The sequence below is a fragment of the Crocuta crocuta genome, unplaced genomic scaffold, assembly GCF_008692635.1.
Source record: "Crocuta crocuta isolate KB4526 unplaced genomic scaffold, BGI_CrCroc_1.0 scaffold61, whole genome shotgun sequence".
NCBI classification, from domain to species: Eukaryota; Metazoa; Chordata; class Mammalia; order Carnivora; family Hyaenidae; genus Crocuta; species Crocuta crocuta.
The window spans coordinates 5572440-5593226 of record NW_027528369.1 but is presented as its reverse complement, the minus strand read 5'-3'; the positions used below and the strand labels follow the sequence as shown (position 1 = coordinate 5593226).

Below are 20787 nucleotides of genomic sequence, written 5' to 3'. Positions count from 1 at the left end.
TTCTGTTGACCTATGTGTCTGCTTCTGTGCCAATACCACACTGTTTTGATTACTGTAGCTTTGTGGTAGATCTTGAAATCTGGGGCTGTGATGCCTCCAGCTTCATTCTTTCTCAAGACTGCGTTGGGTATTCAGGGTCTTTTGTGGCTCCATACAAATTTCTAGTTTTGTGAAAAACGCTGTTGGCATTTTGATAGGGACTGCACTGAGTATGTAGATTGCTTTGGGCAGTATGGCCATTTTAACAATATTCTTCCAATCCACCAATGCGGTATAACTTTCCATCTAATTGTGTCATCTTCAATTTCTTTCATCATTGTCTGGTAGTTTTCAGTGTATCGGTTCTTTGACCGCCTTGGTTACATTTATTTCTAGGTATTTCATTCTTTGTGATGCAATTGCAAATAGGATGTTTTCTTAATTTCTCTTTTTGTTAGTTATTAGTATATGGAAACATGACAGATTTCTATATATTAATTTTGTATCCTGCAACTTAACACACTTATTCTAATGGGTTTTCTTTTGGTCGAGTTTCTACGATTTTCTATACATATAGTATCATGCCATCTGCAAAGTTGAACTTCTTCCTTAGCAATCTGGGTGTTTTTTTTTTTGTTTTTTTTTTAAGAGAGAGAGCAAGAACAAGTATAGAGGAGGGGCAGAGGGAGAGAGAGGCAGAATCCCAAGCAGGCTCCATGCTCAGTGTGGAGCCTGATGTGGGGCTCAATCCCACCACCCCAGGTTTCTGACCCAAGCTGAAATCCAGACTGGGATGCTCAATCGACTGAGCCACCCAGGCGGCCCTAATGTGGATGCCTTTTATTTTCTAGTCTCATTGCTGTGGCTAGGACTTCCAGTACTGTGTTACCTAAGAGTTGATGCCCTTGTCTTCCTCCTGATGTTAGAGGAAACACTTTTAGCTTTTCACTGTTGAATATGATGTTAGCTGCAGGTTTGTAAAGATGCTGTTGTTGAGGTATGGTAGGTTTCCTCTAGACCCACTTTGTTGAGAGTTTTTATAATTATGGGTATTGAATTTTGTTAAATACTTTTTCTATTCAAGATAATATGATTTTTTATCCTTCATTTTATTAATGTGATATATTACTTTGATTGATTTGTGGATAATTTGTGAACTACCTTGCATCCCCGAAGTAAATCCCACTCGATGGTGGTGAATGGTGCTTTTCATGTATTGTTGAATTCAGTTTGCTAAAATTTTTGTGGAGGATTTCATCTGTGTTCCTCAGGGATATTGGTGGGTAATTTTCATTTTTTTTTTTTTTTGTGGTGTCTGTTTTTGGTATCAGGATAATGCTGGGTTAATAGAATGAATTTTGAAGCATTACTTCCTCTTCTATTGCTTTGAATAGTTTTGAGAAGGGTAGCTTACTCCTCTTCTTTAAATGTTTGGTAGAATTCACCTGTAAAGTCATCTGGTCCTGAGCTTCTGTTTATTGTGAGTTTTTTTAATTGTTGATTCAACTTCAGTATTAGTCATTAGTCCATTTTCTATTTTTTTTCTCATTTAGTCTTAGAGGATTGTATGTTTCTAGGAATTTATCCATTTCTAGGTTGTTCAGTTTGTTGGTGTATAATTTTTGGTAGTAGCCTTTTATAATCCTTTATATCTCTGTAGTGTCCCTTATAACTTTTCCGCTCTCTGATTTTGAGTCTTCTTTTTTTCTTGAGGTATCTGGCTAAAGGTTTATCAATTTTATCTTTTCAAAGGAACAGGCCTTAGTTTCATTGCTCAATTTTTGTAGTCTTTATTTCTAATCGGATCTTTATTATTTCTTTTTTTCTAATAACTTTGGGCTTTGTTTTTTGTTCTTCTTCTAGTTCCTTTAGGTATAAGTTTAGACTGAGTTCTTTTGTTTCTTGAGGTGGAGGCTTGCAGTCCCATAAACTTCCCGCTTAGAACCACCTCTGCATCCCAAAGATTTGGAACTTTTGCGTTTCCATTTTCATTTGTCTCCAGGTGTTTTCTGATTTTCTCTTTGATTTCTTTGTTGAGCTTATTGGTCATTTGGTTTCTACATGTGTTTTTTTCCAGTTTTTTTTTTTCCTTATAACTGATTTCTAGTTTCATACTATTGTGGTCAGAAAAGATGTTGGAGGGGCACCTGGGTGGCTCATTGGTTGAGCATCCGACGTCAGCTCAGGTCATGATCTCATGGCTCATGGGTTTTAGCCCTGCGTTGGGGATTCTGTGTCTCCCTTTCTCTCTCTGCCCCTCCCCCGCTAATGCTCTGTCTCTCTCTCCCAAAAATAAACCAAAAAGAAAAGAAAAAGAACATGTGCTGGATATGATTTCAGTTTTCTTAAATTTATTGAGACTTGTTTTATGGCCCAGAATGTGACCTATCCTGGAGATTGTTCTAGTGCCCCTGAAATGAACGTGTATTCTGCTGGTTGTGGATGGAATGTCCTGTATAGATCTGTTAAGTCTGTCTGGTCTAATGTGTCACTCAAAGCCACTGTTCCCTTTCTCTTTTTATGTCTGGATAATCTATCCATTTAGATTTAGGTGGTGTTTTAAGGTTCCCTACTGCTGTTTTATTGTCTATTTTTCCTTTTATGTCTGTTAATATCTGCTTTATGTATTTAGGTTGTCCATTGTTCGGTGCACAGATGTTTACAACTATTATGTCTTCTTGATAAGGGATTGATGCCCTTATCATTATGTAATGCCCTTCTTTGTCTTGTTAGTCTATTTTTGTTTTGATAGAAGTATTGCTACTGCAGTTATTTTTTTTTTCCACTTCCATTTGCATGGAATATCTTTTTCCATCCCCTCACTTTGTGTCTTTAGGTCTAAAGTGAGTCTTCTGTAGGCAGCATATAAGATGGCTCTTTTTCTAAAATCAATTCAGTCATCCTATGTCTTTTTTTTTTTTTTTTTAACGCTTATTTATTTTGGGAGAGAGAAAGAGAATCCCAAGCAAGCTCCATGCCGTCAGCACAGAGCCTTAACATGGGGCTCAATTTCATGAACTGTGAGACTATGACCTGAGCTAAAAATCAAGAGTCGGAAGCTTAATGGACTGAGCCACACATGCAACCCTCCTATGTCTTTTGATTAGAACTTTTAGTCCATTTACATTTAAAGTAATCATTGATAAGTAAGTACTTATGGCCATCTTGTTAATTGTTTTCGGACTGTTTTTAGAATTCTTCTCTGTTCCTTTCTCCTTCTCTTGCTCTGTTATTTGATGACTTTCTTTAGTATTATGCTTGGATTCCTTTCTTTTTCGTGTATCTATTACAGGGTTTTCATTTCTGATTACCATGAGGTTCACACATAGCATCCTGTCTATATAGCAGTCTATATTAAGTTGGTGATCTCTTAAGTTCAAAGTTTGAACAATCTAAAAGCACTAAATTTTTACTCCCTCACTCCATATCTTATGTACATGACATATTTTACATTTTTTAATGTTTCTTTATTTTGATAATGTATGTGAGTAGAGGAGAGGAGTAGATGGAGAGAGAGATGGAGAGAGAGGAGTAGATGGAGAGAGAGAAAAGGGGATGAGAGAGAGAGAGAGAGAGGAACGGAGAGAGAGGGAAAGAGAGAGGGCGAATCTTAAACAGGCTTCATGCTGTCAGCACAGATCCCAACACAGGGCTCAATCTTACAAATGTGAGATCATGACCTACGCCAAAATCCAGAATTGGATACTTAACTGACTGAGCCACCCAGGCGCCCCACGTTTTACATCTTTTTATTTTGTGTGTCCCTTAACTTTTTATATATAACTGATTTTTCTACTTTGTCTTTTAACCTTTGTACTAGCTTTATAAGCGATTGATCTATTATCTTTACTACAGGTTTGCTTTTACCAGTGAAGATTTTCCTTTCATAATTTTCTTCTAGTTGGGGCTTGGCTTTTCTTTTCCACTTAAAGAGGTCCCTTTAGGAGCACCTGGATGGCTCAGTCAGTTGAGTGCCCCACTTCTGCTCAGATCATGATTTCATGGTTTGTGAGATTGAGCCCTACACTGGGCTCACTGCTGTCAGCGCAAAGCCTGCTTCTTATCCTCTGTCTCCACTGTCTGCCCCTCCCCTGCTCACACTTTCTCAAAAATGAATAAACGTTAAAAAAAAAAAAGTCCCGTTACCATTTCTTATAAAGCTGATTTAGCATTGATGAACTCCTTTAACTTTTGTCTAGGAAACTCTGTCTCTCCTTCAATTCTGAATAACTTGCCAGCTAGAGTGTTCTTAGTTGTAGGATTTTTCCTTTTAACACTTTGAGTATATCCTACCACTCCCTCTGGCCTGCAAAGTTGCTGAAATCAGCAGATAGTCTTATGGGGTTTTCCTTGTTTGTAACTTTTTGCTTTTCTCTTGCTGATCTTAAGATTCTTTTTGTCATTAACCTTTGACATTTTAATTACTGTATGTCTAGATGTGGACTTCATTGGGTTCATCTTATCTGGGGCTCTCTGTGCATCCTGGACCTGGATGTGTTTCCTTCCCCACCTTAGGGAAGTTTTTAGCCCCTTTCTCTTTGGGACCCGTTTAATGTGAATGTGAGTATACATGACGTTTCCCAAAGGTACTATCCTTGTTTTTTATTCTTTTTGCTATTTAGCTTGGAGGCTTTCAGTACTGGACACTGTCTTCCAGATCATAGATCTCTTGTACATCCTTCCGTCTGCTTTTGAGTCACTCTAGCAGACTTTTCATTTATTTCATTCTTTGATTTGGATTTTTTTTTTTAAATTTTTCGTCTTTGTTAAAATTCTCCCAGAGTTCACCCAAACCTGGTGAGCATCTTTATGACCATTACTTGAAACTCTTTACCAGATAGACTGCTAATCTCCATTTCACGGAGTTCTTTTTCTAAGGTTTCATCTTGTTCTTTCATTTGGAACATATTCCTCCGTCTCATTTTGTCTGACTCTCTGTGTCTGTTTCTGTATTTAGGGAAGTCAACTACATCTCCTGGTCTTGACAGCAGTAGCTTTCTGCAGCTGCACTGTGGGGTGCGGTAGTGCAATGGCCCCTGGTCACCAGAACAAGGGGCTCCAGAGGTATCTCCTGTGTGGGCTGCATCGGCCTTCCTGTTGTGACTGGGCCTGCCACCCCTCCCCAGGAGCCACCTCAGAGGGGCTCCAGTCTGGGCCAAAGCTGCGCCCTGCAAGTGGCAAGGGGGTGGGGTGGGCTGTGTCTGCAGGGCAGTGAATGGTGTGAGCCAAGTAGATGGAGGATGTCAGAGTGGCTCCCACCAGCATCCTGCCAGCTAGGCTGAAGGAGGGCAAGGAAAAAATGGCACCGGTACTTTGATCCTTAGAGAAAACTCCAGGTCCCTGGTTCTCCAGCACAAGCCCTAAAGCTAAGAACCCTTTCATGTACCACCCAGGTGCTTTCCAGCTGCTGCCGGTGTGCTGGACCTCAGACACAGTGATACAGCACGTGGCTGTGCAAGAGTGGAGTCCATTTCCTATAGCTCTCTGGCTCTCTTGGAGTGGACCGCACTGATGTTCAAGGCCAGATGTGGAAGTGAGGGGTGGGGCTCGCCTTCCCAGTGCAGGTCCCGGAGGCTGGGAGTTCCTGACATGGGGCTTGATTCCCTTGCTCCTCAGGGATCACCTCTGCGCCTGTGATCTGCCTGCTGCTTCTGGGCCGCTGCCCTCAGGGTTTGGTTCCCAGCCTTGTCTCTGCCCCGCTCACCCTTCTTGCTGTGACATTTTCTTAAGTATTTGGCTGCGGACAATCCACTCTGCCAGGTTTCAGGTCCTTTTCCAGGTGTGTTTCATCATATTTAGTTGTCTCAGTGTGTGGGTGAGAGGAAGTGAGCTCAGGAGCCTCCTCCTACATCACCTTCTGACTACTGTAAAAGGCTGGCTACTCAGGAGCTGAGGCCGTTGGCTGCTCCTACTGATGGAGTAGTTCAAGGGAGACACTCTGGTGCTATGGAAACATGCATGAGTACGCACGAATGGGTTTCTCTGGTCATTTTTACAAAAAAAATGGACTCAGACCATACCCTGCTCTGCAGACTGTTTCCCCACCTTAACAACCTAACAAAACACCACGGACGTCCCCCAGGCTAACAGGTAGAACTGATTCCGGAGAGCAGGGAGAGCCATGGCAAAGCTTATTCGGGCCACTTGTGAAAGTACGGAGAAGAAAAACAGGGCTTTCTTTGCACAGGGAGTAGAGAGAAGATGGACAGTCGTGACTCTTCAGGATCATGTGAGGCCCTGGGAAGAGTCAGTAATGACTTAAATTTATGCCTTTCCCCAAGGAGACCAGCTTTCCCTCCTATTACAAGTGGAGCAAAACAGAAATTGCATTTTCAGTCTTAACCCTGTACTACAAGTGAGCTCTCTTCACCTTTTTTCTACCCAGAATAAAACAACTTCTCCTGCTTTCATATATGTAATGACTTTTGTTCAGGTGAAGTTCAAAATCCATGTTTCCTACTAATACTTCTATGCCTACAGACCCTCATCTCAAGTTTTGAATCCCAAAGCATTCATAGCAATGTTTATACAATGTTTGTATGTTTGTGTGTGTGTGGCATACTGGGGACTGAATTACATNTCAAGTTTTGAATCCCAAAGCATTCATAGCAATGTTTATACAATGTTTGTGTGTGTGTGGCATACTGGGGACTGAATTACAAGACAGATACTCAGAAAAGTACATAAAACATCTATACCATTTAATGAATAACCATAAACAGCTGTGGAGACACTGAATAAGGAAATAGAGTGCTGTCTGCTCTGTGTCTCCTTCTCTCTCAGAACTTTAGGTCACTATTTCCTGTGGTTTTTTTGTTTGTTTTTTTTTTGAGTCTGAGTTTTCACACAGAAATTTAGTGTTTTAGGTCTATATAGTTATTTCTGTACGGATTTCGTTGGTTACTATCGCCTCTTGCATTGTATTCCTCTGGCCTAAGGGCGGGCTTCGGTAGTTCTTTCAGCAAAGATTTATTAGTACGAAGTTATCTGTCTTGGTTGGTCTGAAAAAGACCTTCATTTTGCCTTTACTCTTGAATGGTAATTATCAGGATACAGAACGTCTAGACTTGCAGCCGTGTGTTTTAAGTTTTTTGAAGAGATGTCTTAGTCTTTATGTTGCTATTGCTATAGAGGGGAATGCTAGTGTGGCATGTCAGTCCTTTACAGAATCCTTTCTAGGAAACCCATCTTTTCATTTTTATAATTTTCTCTTTATTCTGCCTGTGTCTGTAAGTGCATCTATATCTATACTGCTGTGGTTCATTGCTGGAGCGTGCCTCTTCAATGGTGGAAGATTTTCAGCCATCATCATTTAAAAAAAATTTTAGTGTTTATTTTTGAGAGAGCATGAGCAGGGGAGGGGAGACAAAGCATTTGAAGCAGGCCCCAGGCCCTCAGCTGTCAGCACAGAACCTGACGTGGGGTTTAAACCCACAAGCCACAACATCATGACCTGAGCCACCCAGGTGCCCCCAGCTATCAACATTTTAAATATTTTATGCTGGAGCTTTTCACTCTGTATTTTTTTTTTTACCCTTTCATATTTTCATCTAGTCTTGCAGTTTGAAAGCAAATTCCCCAACAATCTTCACATCTGCAGATTTTTTCTGTAATGGTATCCATTCTGGAATTTCTCTGCTTAACTAAGCTTTAATAAAGAATTTTAAGATTTGTCCAACTGTATTTCCAAGATTTCTAATTGGCCCTCTCATTCCCACATGTTCTTAATTAATAGTGAAAAGGACAGTTCTTTTAAATGCATGTACTCACTGGATTCCCCTTTTATATAAGAATTTCAGTTATTTTCAGATTCACTGGGTGAATCGTCTTTCACATTTGTCAGCCAGATTTTCCTCAAGTGCTTTAAGAAAAAAAATTTTTACGTAGGCTTCGTGTCCAGTGTGGGGCTTGAACTCACGCCCCTATGATCAAGATCTGAGCTAAGAGTCGGACACCTTGGTTTTGGCTTAGGTCATGATGTCAGAGTTCATGGATTCAAGCTGTGCATCAGGCTCTGCAGTCAGCGCAGAGCCTGCTTGGGGTTCTCTTTCTCTAATAAACTTAAAACTATATAAAACTATCTATTTTTTAAAAAAAAAAAGATGCTTAACTGCCTGAGCCACGTAGGCACCCCACAAGTGCTTTAAAATTTTAATGTGCAAGCTCATCTCAAATGGGGATTCTTTCCTCCCTGAATCTGTATGTTGGTATCTGGTTTTCTGACTGTTCTAAATGGGGGACCCCCCGGGGCAGGGCCAGCAAAGTGCAGGATGACTGCTGAGAGCTCTGGCTTCGGGGAGCAGTACATGTCCTGGCTTCCTGGCCGCGCCTGCCTTTCTCCCAATCCGTCAGGCAGTGGACAGCTGTCCTGGTTCCTGGAGCCCGTCTCCAGAGAGGAAGCATGCCTAGCCCTGGATCATCTCTTCGTGCGTGGCCTTCAGCCCCCATTGCATCAGCACCCAAAAGTGATAGGAAATAAAGGAATTCAGTTTCCAAACACAGAAACAGGTCTAAGGAAAGCAGACGGAATCAGTAATGGTAAAACCCAAGGAATGAATGAAGTAAGAAGAATGAGTATGTATTTGTGTTGATTTGTTATAAGACTGGTTTCTTCAATATTTATTATCGACATATTTCCTATTATGGAAAATTATCTTGTAAGGGAAAAAACTGAGGGGACTCGTTTTATCCTAGAGGAAAATGGGAGAGCTCTTAACGCTGGCCCAGGAAGTTTTGCAAACGGTGTCCCTAACATCTGTTAGGATCCGTCACCAGTTATTCCAGGTCCACTCTAGATGTGCCACGGTTCCGAGGAGGAAGGCCTGCGTATATTTCGTGTGAAGCCAGCATAACAAAACCTGACCAGAAACTACAGACTCTCTGCACAAAAATCCTAAATAAAATATTAATGCCTAGATCATAGAAGCACGTTGAACGATGAAATCCTACTGTGTTTTGCTCAGAAATCCTCTGTCCTCTCTTAAGATGACTGTTTTCAGGCCTCCCCGACTGCAGCTGAGGGCCTTGCTTCTGGTTTCACATGGAGTAGAGGAGAAACTACAAGGGAAATCTGCCCGTCCTGGGCCCTGGGCCATAGTCATGCCTTCGTCCCTGCCGGCCCCAGGGTCCCCTCTCTCCTGCACCATCTTGGTAAATCACCCCATCAGCAGGAAATACATCTTCAAATGCTCTCCCCCACACCGCCTCCGGCTACTGACCCATCTCTCTGGACCCCTTCACAGCAAGTGTCCTTCAAGAAGTCCCTTCAAGAAGCTCCCCATCAATGTATCGGCTGCTCCTACTTAAGCTTTACGTTTTAATTTTTGCTTTTATTATATATGCAGAGTGCTGAAAGTAAAGAACTACTATAAGGATTATTATCACACACACACACACACACACACACACACAAAAGCAGCAATCTCCTTGTTCACCATCCCCCAGGCCCTCATGATTCCTGCTCCTCAAAATTAAGAGTTTCTTTTGATTATTGAGAGTTCTTCTTTAAAAAAAAAAAAAAGGACTTAAAAAGCAAGTTCTTAATTTTCAGTTTTCAGGGATTATCTTTAGGGAGAAAGATTGGGCTGCTTTCCCCAATTCTCTCATGTTACCCCTTGGAGGTTGGTCCATTTTGAGGTCTATCGATTTGTTTATGTTAGGATTTTCTTATTCCCACCTCGATTCCTTGTGTCACCTGTAAGCCCTTGATTTAGATGGATCAATGTGTTTTTAAAATTTAGGGTCGTTGGGGAGCCTGGGTGGCTCAGTTGGTTGAGCTTCCGACCGGCTCAGGTCATGATCTCACGGTTCCTGGGTTTGAGCCCCGCGTCAGGCTCTGTGCTGCCAGCTTGGGAGCCTGGAGCTGCTTCAGATTCTGTGTCTCCCTCTCTCTCTGACCCTCCCCTGCTCACACTGTCTCTCTCAAAAATAAACAAAAAAATTTTTTTAGGGTCCTTGACATCCTGGAGAACCTCTTCGATTATAAACTGCTCCTGGCCGGTGACAAGATCTTCATGGGGGTCTGTGCCTTTAGTTTTTTTCAGGTTTTATTCCCCCATTGATGCTTTAGTTTTTGTTTTATGATGAAATCTGAAACTTCCAGGAAGTTGCAGTATCAGTACAGAGAGTTCTCCTAGACCCTCCATCACCCCCGCCCCCCGGGGTTAACACCCTGCACCACCACAGTGCAGTTAGCAAAACTAAGAAGTTGACTGCACATTCTACTCGGTTTTCCCTGGTTTCTCCATCAGTGTCCCTGTTCGGTTCCAAGATGCTGCCAGGATCTCACATTGCTTGTAGTGGCTGTGTCTCCTTAGAGCCTTCCAATCCGTGACACTTCTTCCGTTCTCTCATCTTTTATGACCTTGACACTTTTCAAGAGTACTTGTCAGTAACTGTGTACTGTGTCCCACTGTGTGGGCCTGGCGGGTTCCCATGATCCGTTCAGCATGAGGCAGCTTTGGGAAGACCGGCACGGAAGTGATGTAGACTTCTCAGGAGACACGTGATGTCAACACCTCTTAGTACTGATGGTAACACTGATCACCTGATTCTCTTTCCAGTGAAGAATTTCTTGAAGAAATTTATTTAAGGAAGTTACTTTGAGACTATACAGATATCCTGTTTTTCCTCAAACGTTTACCAATTTTAGCATCCACTGTTAGATCTTTTTCTGCAGAATTATTTCTGTGACGTCTCATTAGTGATTTTCTATTTCTTTTATTCCTTTTTACATTTATTATTTGGGATTCTCCTGTAAGGAAGAACTCTCTCTTCCAGTGCAAACACACATTTCTGTATTTACCTCTCTCTCTATATTTTTAAAAGTGATTTTACATTGATAAATGGTTCCCATGAGACAATTTTGGAAGGGCTGGTGTCTATTTCTACGTGTTCTGGTGGTAGTTATAAGCTGTATACCTTTATACAAAGTATAAATTTCATTGTTAGTTTTTATCAATATCAAGAATGAGACTACCTACCCGTCCCCACTTCCCACCACATATTTTCAACTATTCTTTGTAGAATAAAGTGGTTAGGTAATAAATACAAGACAAAACCCAGTCTCCTTAAAACTGAAGTCTTTGTTTAGATGTACAGCCATATTTGTGAGTATAAATTGTGGTAAAGAGACGAAATTATTTGACTGGTTGATGCTTGTGGCATTGAGTGACTTCTGCTTTTCTCACTAAATGTGTTGCCCAAACCATCCTTGCATTATTGGGATAAACTATTGTAACATATTGTTCCTCCAGTAAATATTTGGAAATGACTTGTTAATTTTTTAAAGAATTACCTATGACTTGCTGAGGGGAAGAAGAGGGACAGGTGTACCATCTATCTCCAGTTTCTTCAAGACATTAATTGCAGCATTTCTATTTGTTGACCTCAATGGATTAACATTAGAATTATGTTCTTGGGGCACTGGGTGGCTCAGTCAGTTAAGCTTCCAAATCTTGATTTCGGCGCAGGCCATCATGTCACGATTCATGAGCTCGACCCCCACTCCAGGCTCCGGGGCTGATAGTGCAGAGCCTGTTGGGGATTCTCTCTCTGTCCCTCCCCAGCTCTCTCGCTCTCAAAAATAAACAAACATGTAAAAAAAAAATGTAAAAAGAATTATGTTCTTGAAATTCATGTAGAACTTGGCTGTAAAACCAACCGGATGTTGTTTTTACCTGAGGGCTGTTTCAGTGCTCCAGGACTCTGAGTTTTGTACGGCTTCTGGAAACAATTTTAGGCCATTTACATTCTTCACGGCCATCACCCACTTGCCCTAGTTTACAAATATATCTTCTCAGTTTCCGGTTCGTTCTCCTTTTCAGTATTTTCTCAGGTATTGTTTTTGTTCTTACTTGGTTCCTTTATTAAGCAGGCAAGTAGTTTAATTGATCCTTTCAGTGAGACAGCATTTGTTTTCTCTTCTTTTATATTTTGCTCAGTTGACTTTTACCTTTATTTTGTTCCTATTTTACTGGTATTTGAAACTTTCTTGAGATGAACAGTGCATGCCTTTTCAGTCTTCCATGTGGTTTGAAGGCAAGCATGTTCCTCTTCTAAATATAGTTAGGGCATAAATAGTTTACTGCTGTTCTTACCAACTTATGAAATCAGTCTTTCTTTGCGACCCAGTATGAAATCAAGTGTATAAAGTTTCTGAGAAACAGAGGGATAAACAGTTCATGTTATCTGCTGTAGTAGGACACAGAGTTGTGGATCTTTTTGGTTTTTTTTTTAATGTTTTATTTCTAGGAGAGAGAGAGACAGTGTGAGTAGGGGAGGGTCAGAGAGAGAGGGAGTCACAGACTCTGAAACAGGTTCCAGGCTCTGAGCTGTCAGTCAGCACAGAGCCCGACGTGGGGCTCGAACCCACGAACCGTGAGATCATGACCTAAGCCAAAGTTGGATGCTTAACCGACTAAGCCACCCAGGCGCCCCGAGCTGTGGATCTCTTAAATCAAGCTGGTTAGTGTTAACTTGATCATCTGTTCTTGATGGTTTTTTTAATCAGGTAATCGGTGTAGGAGCTTTTGTTTTATACATTTAGGTACTATGTTCATTTCCTAATTAAATCCCCAGGACTCTTGCATCCTGCTGTAAACCACTCATTCTACACCGTTCCTCTTAATGCTCGTTGAGGCTTGTGTACATGTGCTGCCCCAGCAAGCACATCTTTGACACTTTTGATTTTATACTGTGAGATTGACTTTTTTCTTCTCAATTTCTTCCAGTAACTCTTCCATTCCTGGGAGGGGGGGGGTGTAATTTTTTGTAACCTTTCTGTCCTCATGCAATACCCTGTTGGTTTTAGGCTTATTTCTTGTAAACACTGCTGTTAGATTTTTTTTTTTCTTTTCTAATAGAATTCAGCCCATTCGCTGAATCAAATATGTTCATCCCATTTAGAATACTAGACATTTTTCTTTAAAAAAATTGTAATTAGGACCATTAATGTTTATTTTGGGAAGAGAGTGTAAGCAGGGGGGCAGAGGGGAGAGGGGGGGGGAGACAGAATCTGAAGCAGGCTCTGAGCTGTCAGCACAGAGCCTGACGTGGGGCTTGAACTCAGGAACCGTGAGATCGTGACCTGAGTCGAAGTCAGACACTTAACCAACTGAGCCAACCCAGTCGCCCCCTAATGGTCCTAATTAAACTTAAATTTTCTTTTTACATTAAGATATCAGAATTAAGTCTCCTCTTTCAGGCTGCTTTATTTGCCTACTGAACCCTCAGGCATCAAAGTCAAAACTTTTTAGGATAGCTTTATTTTAACTCTCAGCTCCAGGGTTTTGATGATGTTTATTTTCAATTCCAGACTGGAACAAAATTTTTCAGAGTGTATTTGTTTCAGGGATCCTGGTACTTAACATCATAAAATCTTAATCAGACTTACACTAATTCCTTTTCTCCTTTTCTTCATCTGTCTAGCTAGAACATCAATTCAGGTGCTCTCCTGAGGTCTCCCTTGAGTAGGATACGTATCTAAGATCTTGCATATCCACAAATACATTTCTGTTGCCATGACATGTTGGCGGCCGTTTGCTGAGTTTTTCAGTCCTCCTAGTGCTGAAGAGGACAAGTCTGATGTGAGCTTTGATTTTCTTAGTAGAAAACTTAGTATGTTGGGAAGTCTAGCTTTCTATTTCTCCTTGGAATTCGAAAGTTTTACAGGCAAACCTCGGATATCATGGGTTTAGCTCCAGGCCACCATAATAAAGCAAATATCGCAATAAAGTGAGTCAAATGACTTTTTTTTTTTTTGGCTTTCCAGTGCATCTAAAATTATGTTTACACTATAGTCTAGTAAGAGTGTGATAATGTGCTTATATCTTAATGGGTATTTTTTAGCAAGAATATTTTTAACTTATCTGAGATTTCAGTGACTTATAACCTTTTTTGCTGGTAGAGGGTCTTGCTAGGTGGTGGTGGCTGTGGCAGCTTCTTAAAATAAGACAGCAGCGAAGTCTGGTGCATGGACAGACTCTTCCTTTCACCTGATCACGTGGAGGCCACTGTAGGGTCAGCAGTTGGCTTAATTACAGTATCATGTCAATGGGGTGGTATGTTTTCCATTCATCCTGCTGGGAATCAAGTAAACCCTCTCAAGCAGCAAATAAGAGAAAGTCGCCTCTATTAACTTTCATTAATAGCTCCTTCTTGGGGATATGCTGGCCTGTATGTCTTTTGCATCTGTTCTCTGAGCCTGTCATGGTGGTATTGCTCTGGATTGGAGACATTTTTTAATTTTTTTTTTTTTTGAAAGAGAATTTTAAGCAGGAGCCCAGCATGGAGCCTGATGCAGGGCTCAATCCCATGATCCTGGGATCATAACCTGCACTGGATGCTCAACCGACTGAGCCACCCAGGCGCCCCTGGATTCTGAGACGTTTCTTCCATATTGTATTTTCGGTCACTGATGCAGATCTCTGTTTATATGCTGAATATTTAAATTCAGAAAATGAAGTTTTTGTTTCAAATTCCAGAAGGTCTTTTTCAGTGCTCTATCTACTGAGATGTCCTTGAAAGCTCTTAGGACTCATACATTGGGCTTCTCTTTGGATACTTCCAGTGGCTCTACTTCAACTGCCAGCCACTTGTACCACATGTCCACCTGGGTCCATCTTCCTCTTATTGCTGGGCGCCAGGTTTTCTCTTTTCCACTTCATGCTCATGGTTTTATCTGTTCAAGTCGCATCCGGCTGTTGGGGCTTTGTGGCCATCACAGAAGTCTCTGCTCTTTGGGGTCAGACTGGCACAAGTTAGCCGTCGAGGCCCAAGGAGAGCCTTCCCAAGTATAAGGAAATCTTCCACATCCTCAGACACCAGGACTGGCAAGCTCCAGGGTGCAGCTCCCTGCCCTGGGGCTCTTGAGTGTGTGCTGAGCTCTTCTGCAAAGGATTCACACATCTCTTCCGGCCGAGCCCCCGCTGGGAACCACGGCCTCCTGAACTTTCCAGTCCTACACCTGAGCTCCTGCCCGGCACCACTCACCCCCCAGATCAGTACTCAGAGACCCCAGGTCCTGCCACCTTGCCCACCGATGGCGACTAGGAGGAATACTCAAGCTTTCATACTTTCTCCTGTCCTACTCAGAATCTCATGAGTTCAAATCATTTGAGTGGAAGCCCTTTTCAGTGAATGGTACGATGGCTAGGATACATCAACCGAAAAGAAACTACTTTGAGGGAACAATTTAACATGCATCTAAATATGTGTGGGCGTTCTTTCTGATCTAATATTCCATTACTAAATGTCTAGCCCCCAGGAAGTAATTTGTAATCAAAAAAGGTTATATGAAGACCTTCATTATTTATAAAGTAAAAAACTGCAAACAACCTCATTGTCCATCAGTGGGAGAATGGCTAAGCAAATGAAGAAGCCACACCTGATCAAACAGGCATTAATGGCTTTGAAAGTCCTAACAACATTGAAAAATGCCCCGAGTCATCTGTGAAGTAGATAAAGGGACTCTGTTCATGTGTATTGTAAGAATCCAACACTGGCTGTTATCAAATCTGCCAAAATGCTACCGGTGGTTATGGACAGGTTGCTTAAGGGGATTTTTTCCCCAACCCTCTCCCTTCCTTTGTTTTACTACTTTTCAAGTGTAATAAAGTGGTGTTGAAAACACTTTTTGTAAACCATATATATAGCTATCAGGGCAAAGGACTAAAGATTGATCAAGCAATTGTGACGTGTAAATGCCTTTTTCAGAAGAAGCTTCAAGTGCTCATTGACTGTTTTCTGGAGCTTTAAACTCCCTTCAGCCCACACCGGATCAATCACTGGCTCAGGGAAGTCTTCTGTGAAGCTATTTACCAGAGTCTCTCCCTGGCAGCGCAGAGGATACGGTGATAAATAGAACAAGGCTTGACCTTGAACAACGAGAAAGCCCAAGTCTACCAAACAACCCAGCTCAGTTCCCCAGAGATTCCTCATCACAGTGTGACTCGTCATCACCAAATGGCAGCTGTGATCACCTCAGAACCAGGTGACAGATGTGGAATTAAATAAAAGCTCCAAACCCAGCAGCTGAAATGAGATTTGCACATACTCTGACAACTTTTCTGCCAAAAGTCCTTCGGAGAGCAGATCTCTGCAAGTTAACGTCCCCCTTGGCGCCCCACACAATGCCTCCCCTCCCACCATGCGCCACCACAGTGTCCCCAACAGCTCCCGCATGGAGGAAGTTAAAGCTAGAGGACATTTTCTTTTAAATACACCAAGTTTCTCTGCTGTTGGTATTACCAAACTATTTATAATGTTTCCAAGTTGTTTACAACAGCTCTGCAGAGCATGGTCTAGACCAGCGTGGCCCTACCATCATCTGAAACCAAGTTTATCACATTGTTTGTCCATGAAATGTCTGCCGATGGCCTTTTATGCACACGGGTTCCCTTTCCCCAGGCAAGAGAATCCCAGATCCTTCCCTGGGCTGGGGAAGCTAAGCTTGACGAGGCCAGGGGTCTTCACGCTGATTTATTCCAGGTTTTAGAATTTTACCATCCTGCTTCAATAAACTGATCCCATATCTGGTAATAAGGCCTAAGGAAATATCTCTGAATTAAAGGGGGAAAAGCATAACCACAGAATCTATGGTCAATCCACTCAGTGAAAAAACGCTATTCAAGATTAGAATTGCGCTTACAGCAGTTCTCAGCAAGGACAATTTTGCCAACAAGGGGCCATGGTTATACAAGGGACAGGGATGCTGTTAAACTTTCTAAATGCAGAGGGACCACCTCCTCCACAAACCTCTAGCCCCGGAGTTTCAGAAGAAACCTGCTTTAAAGAAAGAAATATACATGGATGCATGGATTTGTATTATTATTATTATTATTATTACATTTACATAAAGAAGGCACCGACCTAGGAAGTGAAGGAGTCAAACAGACCAAATGCAAACTTTATCTACTCCTCTTCCCCTAGATTATAAAATTATAGTTTCCATAATCTGGGCTATGTGTGTGTTTAAACCCATTAAAAGACCTCCACCAAAATACATGATTTTATATATATATATATATATATAAAGAACTCAGTCTTATTGGTGATAAATTGACAAATGACAAATGAGTAATTCATTCTAAGGAGCCATTTAATTAAGTCTTGAGTATTCTCAACAAGGACTTGACAACTGACTCAGTAGCGCTTTCAGGACCCAGCCTCACCATCACAATACAAATCATGAAAGGTGATTTTCTGATCCGTAAGTGAAAGTTCAAGTGAAAACGATAACGATCGTTTTCTTGGACAGAGTCTAAAGCACTGCCATTTAAATTTTGTTTCAAAATGGGAAACTTTGCATTATCATCACCTCCTTTCAAGACAATTCTGTCATCGTGAGCTTATTTTACACCAACTCCTTGGCTGTCAAGGAGGTTCTCTGGCCCAAACTACTGTGCCTGTTAAGTGTCCGCTTCCTGCATTTAGTGCTTCCTGTCTGTCTTTCCTTATGTTTGCATCCTGTTCCATTTCCATGTTTATAAAACGCTCTGAAGTGGAAAACTATCAAGGTTGCAGAAACTGAATGTAAGGCAGACAGCTACGCAGAAAAGCCTAGCGTTCTCTCCTCTGAGTCAAGTTCATGAATTTTTACTGCATGGACTATGGCTACAGCTGTTAAAAGGCATCTCCACCCCTGCCATCTCCCTTCCCCACTGGAGAGTTCTCGGCTTTATTCTGGAAGTTGCCAAATAAGCAATTTCCAAATCTCTGTTTAGTTCTTACAGCCAACATGACAAATTAGAGGCTATGATTTCTGTGCCCANACAGCTACGCAGAAAAGCCTAGCGTTCTCTCCTCTGAGTCAAGTTCATGAATTTTTACTGCATGGACTATGGCTACAGCTGTTAAAAGGCATCTCCACCCCTGCCATCTCCCTTCCCCACTGGAGAGTTCTCGGCTTTATTCTGGAAGTTGCCAAATAAGCAATTTCCAAATCTCTGTTTAGTTCTTACAGCCAACATGACAAATTAGAGGCTATGATTTCTGTACCGAGACCAACCACAATGAACATCCTGGGGCAATGACCAAGCCCCCCTCAGCCTGCTGGGGTCCAGAACCAGGGTTTTCCTAGATTATCCCAAGAGAAGTGGGGTGACCACACACTCACCCAGTTCATGCTGAGTTTTGTGGCAGGGAAATGGAAAGATCTTGGAAAAACCCATGCCAAGTGGGTTTCGTTCTATGGGAGAGGCCGTCAAGAGGATTCGGAAGCTCCAAAATCACAATCCAGATACTCTTACCATCAAGTGAGACCTGGACTATCACACCCTGGTGCCACGTCCAGTGAGGCCAAGCCCTTCCCCCCAAACCTCCCTAAACCGGTTCATCAAAGGAGAGACCAGGGATCTTCAGGGTCTTGGCAAAACCAAGGGGCCAGGAAGGCTCCTCCAGTAGCAAAGGCAATGACAAAAGGCAATGACAAAAGTAGTGCCTGTCACTGCGAACTCCCTTCCCCAGCACTGGCCACAGCAGGGCCTTGGTGGGTGCTCAGACCTTGTGAAGGGACCCCAAACACCCAACAGGTGGGGAAAAGCTCCCAGAAACGACGAGCTTCTCTAGGAGGGCACCGTCTTGTCTGACTCTACTTGCTGAAACGCAAGTGTAAGGGACTTCCAACGAGCTTCGCCCCTTCCCACTACACGACCTGCTCCAAGAACTGTCTGGCATTCTCCAGACGCAAGGGTGTGGGGGCCGCTGAGGGATTCTTTTATGATGGGCATCTCTGGCGAGATAATGCCCAGCAGGTTTAAGTCCATCCACCAACTGTACGCACAGGCCATTTCGACCCCACCAGCAGACACAGCTCAGGGAACCCCCGCCGGTGTTTCTCCACTCACCAGGACTGGCTGCATCTCACAGAACACCAGGAGGGAAGCCAGCTCGATGTCTTCACTGTACCCGTTCTTCAGAGGAACAGATCTGAATCCTGCAGGATGGAAAGACCATGCAAAGGCAGGCCATTAACGTCAGACCTTAGGGTTCCTGGGGGGGCCCAGGGCTGGGGTGTCCAAGGAGCAGACAGGGGAGTGTCCTCATGCTTAGGGGCTGACTTTCTGGAAACCAGAGAGTCCATCCTGATGGTTAGGGACACGGGCTCCAGAACGCAGCCCTCACTGATGGGCCCTCACAGAGAAGTGGGGTTAAAAATATCTGCCATGCAGAAATGAAAATGATTCACTCAAAAGAAATCAAAACCTACAGAAGATCACACACTGAATGCAGAGTGACTGAAGCCGTGCTTCACGTCCTTGAATACTCCTGAGGCCAGAAGACTCAAAGGAGGAAAGCTTCCTCACAACCCCTCCTTCATGTCTGCCGTTAGGAGGGGGCGGTGTTTTATCTTTAAAGATTTCCAATCTGAGGAAATCTGTCCCTTGGCATTTCAGAGCAGTATTGATCCTCTGAAAGCCTTTCTCTATTTATAATTAGGACAGTCATTTAAGTGTTTCTTGTTATTTAGGGGACGGTTGAGGTAGAGCTGACTTTTCCCCCATTAGGTAATATTTAAGACAACACATTTCAAAGGTTGATGTTTGCTTGTTTTAGTATAAACAAATACATAGTAAAAATTAAAGCCTCATTCCTACCCACTCATAATCCCTTATTCTAGAAGGCACCACTTTTTTTTTTTAAGTNCAGGCCATTAACGTCAGACCTTAGGGTTCCTGGGGGGGCCCAGGGCTGGGGTGTCCAAGGAGCAGACAGGGGAGTGTCCTCATGCTTAGGGGCTGACTTTCTGGAAACCAGAGAGNCAAAGGCAGGCCATTAACGTCAGACCTTAGGGTTCCTGGGGGGGCCCAGGGCTGGGTGTCCAAGGAGCAGACAGGGGAATGTCCTCATGCTTGGGGGCTGACTTTCTGGAAACCAGAGATTCCATCCTGATGGTTAGGGACACGGGCTCCAGAACGCAGCCCTCACTGATGGGCCCTCACAGAGAAGTGGGGTTAAAAATATCTGCCATGCAGAAATGAAAATGATTCACTCAAAAGAAATCAAAACCTACAGAAGATCACACACTGAATGCAGAGTGACTGAAGCCGTGCTTCACGTCCTTGAATACTCCTGAGGCCAGAAGACTCAAAGGAGGAAAGCTTCCTCACAACCCCTCCTTCATGTCTGCCGTTAGGAGGGGGCGGTGTTTTATCTTTAAAGATTTCCAATCTGAGGAAATCTGTCCCTTGGCATTTCAGAGCAGTATTGATCCTCTGAAAGCCTTTCTCTATTTATAATTAGGACAGTCATTTAAGTGTTTCTTGTTATTTAGGGGACGGTTGAGGTAGAGCTGACTTTTCCCCCATTAGGTAATATTTAAGACAACACATTTCAAAGGTTGATGTTTGCTTGTTTTAGTATAAACAAATACATAGTAAAAATTAAAGCCTCATTCCTACCCACTCATAATCCCTTATTCTAGAAGGCACCACTTTTTTTTTTTAAGTAAGTTTCATGCCCCATGTGGAGCCCAACATGGGGCCTGAACTCACCACCCTGAGATCAAGAGTCAGACACAACCAACTGAGCCACCCAGATGCCCCCAGAAGGAACCACTTTTAACAGTATCTTCTCAACATCATCTATGGTGTTGTTTCTTTAAAATCACTAATGATCGATAGGGCGCCTGGGTGGCTTAGTCGGTTAAGCATCCGACTTTCACTTAGGTCATGATCTCGTGGCTCGGGGGTTCAAGCCCCGCGTCGGGCTCTGTGCTGACGGCCAGCTCAGAGCCTGGAGCCTGTTTCAGTCTGTGACTCCCTCTCTCTCTGACCCTCCCCTGCTCACGCTGTCTCTCTCTCTCTCTCC

General features: G+C 42.7%; 1 protein-coding gene across 1 annotated transcript in view; it reads right to left on the bottom strand.

Moving 5' to 3' along the window:
- The window catches only part of PLCG2 (phospholipase C gamma 2), a 165349-nt gene that overhangs the window by 4001 nt on the left and 140561 nt on the right, over nt 1-20787 (bottom strand). Inside the window, exon 30 of the mRNA XM_077754063.1 lies at nt 18825-18913. Coding sequence (XP_077610189.1) covers nt 18825-18913 — 89 coding nt within the window. The remainder of the gene's footprint in view (nt 1-18824; nt 18914-20787) is intronic.